Source organism: Ptiloglossa arizonensis, unplaced genomic scaffold (genome assembly GCF_051014685.1).
Source record: "Ptiloglossa arizonensis isolate GNS036 unplaced genomic scaffold, iyPtiAriz1_principal scaffold0077, whole genome shotgun sequence".
Lineage (NCBI taxonomy): Eukaryota > Metazoa > Arthropoda > Insecta > Hymenoptera > Colletidae > Ptiloglossa > Ptiloglossa arizonensis.
In genome coordinates this window covers 837,942-841,111 of record NW_027478447.1, presented here as the reverse complement: position 1 = coordinate 841,111, position 3,170 = coordinate 837,942, and the positions used below count along the sequence as shown (strand labels likewise).

Below are 3,170 nucleotides of genomic sequence, written 5' to 3'. Positions count from 1 at the left end.
TTCCTGCTGCCATCGCTTCCAAAGATGGCGGAGCCTTGCTGCAACAGCTGAAATCTATTTAACCGATTAAGCCGAACACGCGTCAGATCAACCTCGGCCAAACGCCGTCAGTGCCTCTCCACTCAAGAAGTGCCCGGGAGTCAAAAGGATGCAAGTCCGACGGCTCGGGTGATAAAGGATGGGGTTAAGATATGCTTCAACCTGCGTGAGAATCGTGTATAATTCCTCGACGGTCAGTCTGTGGTTGCCCAGTCCTTATGCGCGCGAGACGTCAACAATAAAACCCAGGTGCGTCGCCTTGGCAGCAATAAATAGGCACAGGTAAGCCTTTCTCGAGGTGCGGAAACGTCCGCGGTCAATGACCAGAAAGGGTCCGGCATCGCCTACACCGCAGGTAGCGAAAACACGAACCGGACTCACCCGTGCGGCAGGCCGAATCCCCATTTGAGACTGTTCGCTGCTGGGATTTGCCCTTGAAGCACGTGACACAATCGCGCAACCCTTTGAGTTGCGCGTCTAACGAATGTAAGCCAGTGTTTTTCTGTGGGGGACGCGAGGGTCTGTTACCATCCGGGCAACAGTCGCACAGGCTCGCGTCGAATCAACAAGCTAATTGTTTTTAGAAGAGTTATCCGCGACCTCGCGCATACCATTCGAGAGGCCCACGTCTTTGTTGCGTTCCCGAACACGGGCAGATGGCCGCTCCGTATGCCTGTTCCGAAACGTCGGAGGACCCGCGCAACTCGGCGCCCAGGCTGGGAGACGGCACACGCCGCAGGACACGCAACGCGGAGATTTCCCGTATCTCATCTCGGAAACGGTTCGCCTTTTCAGATTCACAAATCGTCGTTCTGCCTGAGCGAGAGACCCACCGAGTTCCTCGATTCGTTCATTGCGTGGTATCGCGGCCACGAACCGGCCATTTCTATTGCGCGTCGCGTTCCCCTTTAAACGTTTCTCGGTGCGACCACTGTCGCTCACGCGCCCGCCGTTGTCGAACTTCTTTACCTTCCCGGAACGCGAAACCGCTGCCTCTAATTTCGCAGTGGTGATTGCGTGCAATCCGGAAGCAAGCTTGACTTTACCTTTCGAAACGGGCCACTGTAGGCTCCCACCTAGTACCCACCCGAGTCGTGTCTTTTGCCACAGAAGGTGGCTGGTTCCCACCCTTATCTGTCCGACACACAGGAGCTCCCAGAATAGGCCGGCGCCTATAAGTAGATCTACGTTCCCCGGGACTCCGAACTCTGGGTCAGCGGGCTTTATTCCGTAGGGTGTGGGAATGTTTGCCTTTTCCAACGGCATGTTGGGTAGCCTATCCGTGATTGATTTTATTACTAGGCACTCCAGGTTTGCCTTGAAGTTTCTACTACTGGATTCCATCTTTACCTGGGTAGTAGACCGGACGGTGCCTTTGACGCGCCCCAACGCGCCTACCATATATTCGAATGCCTGACACGGCAGGCCGGCCCGCTCGCAAAATTCCCTACTCACGAAATTTGCTTGCGAACCCGAATCTAACAAAGCGCGACATTTGTACCTGTTCCCTCCTTTCCCTATGACGACGACGACCGCCGTGGAAAGGACGGTGTACTGGGTCCTGGGTTGTGCCGCGCTTGAGCTGTGAAATGACACGGTGGGAGGATCCGATTCTACCTCGCGTTCCTCGGGATCCGACTCCTCCTTATGTAATAAGGTGTGGTGCTTCTTATCACACCTTAGGCACGTTCTTCGTGTGCACGTTTTGACTCCATGACCGGGAGCCAAACAGTTGTAACACACCCGCGCCTGTTTTGCTATTGCACGCCGTTCAGAAACGGACATGGCTTTCCACTTTAAGCAATTGTTCAAGAAATGATCACCAGTGCACACTACGCATTTTCTAGCCTTACTAGCGACGTGCGACACTGGGGAGAACGTTCTATCCACTACTTCACGCGATTTCCTAATTACTGTCTTCGCGTTCGGTAAGGAACTTGGAATGTTACTCGCATCCTTATGAAGAAGGTATTGAGATCGTTGCTCAATGAATCCGACGAACTCGTGAAACGTGGGCAGCGTCTTCGAACCCATGGCTCGCCTCTCCCATTCATCACGGGAATCTACATCTAACCTTTTCGCGAGTGCCGCATTAACAACAGCATCAAGGTGGCCCGCGGGCTCCAACAGTGACCCAAGAGCACGCATGTTGTTAACTGCCCTATCCGCGAACTCACTGAGTGATTTACCATCCTGTCGCCTAGTCGGTTCGATCTCTAGGAGGGACTGAATATGATGGTTCACTAATAGCCTAGGGTCGTCGTATTTTTCCCTAAGCCGCGCCCAAGCTAATTCATAATTGGCTGCTGACACGCTAAATGATTCAATTGTTCGTGCCGCAGCACCCGATAACGAAGTCGTCAGGTAGTTGAAACGGTCAATAGCAGACAACTTGTCCGAACTGTGGACTAAGGAGAGAAAGGTGTCCCGAAACCGAATCCATTGCCCACAATCTCCGGTAAAGATTGGCAATTGTACGACAGGTAACTGCGCCGCCGGATGAGGATCGGACGGTACCTGTCTGTCGGAGGTGGCCGACGCCGTGCTAGGCGCCGCTTGACCGCGAACCTCTATTATTCGTTTTTCGGCGACGGCCATAATATTGAAGTATTTCTCCTCAAACTGCTCGCGCTCGTCTACCTGTGCTTCCGCTTGCGGAGTGTCCATTAAGGACGTGTCTATCTGCGATTGTATAGACTCAAATTTCTCGAGAAGGCACTGATTCGACTGAACGCGTTTTTCGAAAACGGCTAAATTTGCGTGAACATCTGCTGACTCGACAAACTTTCCGAAACTAGTCAACCTAGACTTCACATGCCTTCGTTCGAGAACAAGTGATTTTACGGACTCCATCTTTACACGATCAACACACAGATTGAAAACAATAAGTGACTCACGGACAAGAGGAGTGGATTGGCGGCTTCAGGCGGCTTCCGTAGACCGTCCTGCAGAATACTCGTTGTTCGTGCTGTCCGGATCCTAGGGCTGATGCCGTCCTGGATGCTGCCCCCTTCGGTTGTCTCCTCGTCGCTGTGGTCCAAGTTTGGGTGTAGCAACCCTCGATGATGCCCGTCGCTTGCTGCCTTCACGTCCAGGGGGGTGGTGAGCGTTGTCCTCACGCACAGCGCCTT

The 3,170-nt window shown here is 53.3% G+C and overlaps 1 protein-coding gene across 1 annotated transcript; it reads right to left on the bottom strand.

The window, feature by feature from the left end:
* Window positions 1–609: 609 nt before the first annotated feature.
* Window positions 610–2,892, bottom strand: LOC143154518 (uncharacterized). Its single transcript, XM_076326583.1, has one exon. The coding sequence runs from the start codon at window positions 2,890–2,892 to the stop codon at window positions 610–612; it is 2,283 nt and encodes a 760-aa protein (XP_076182698.1).
* Between the last annotated feature and the right edge of the window lie 278 nt (window positions 2,893–3,170).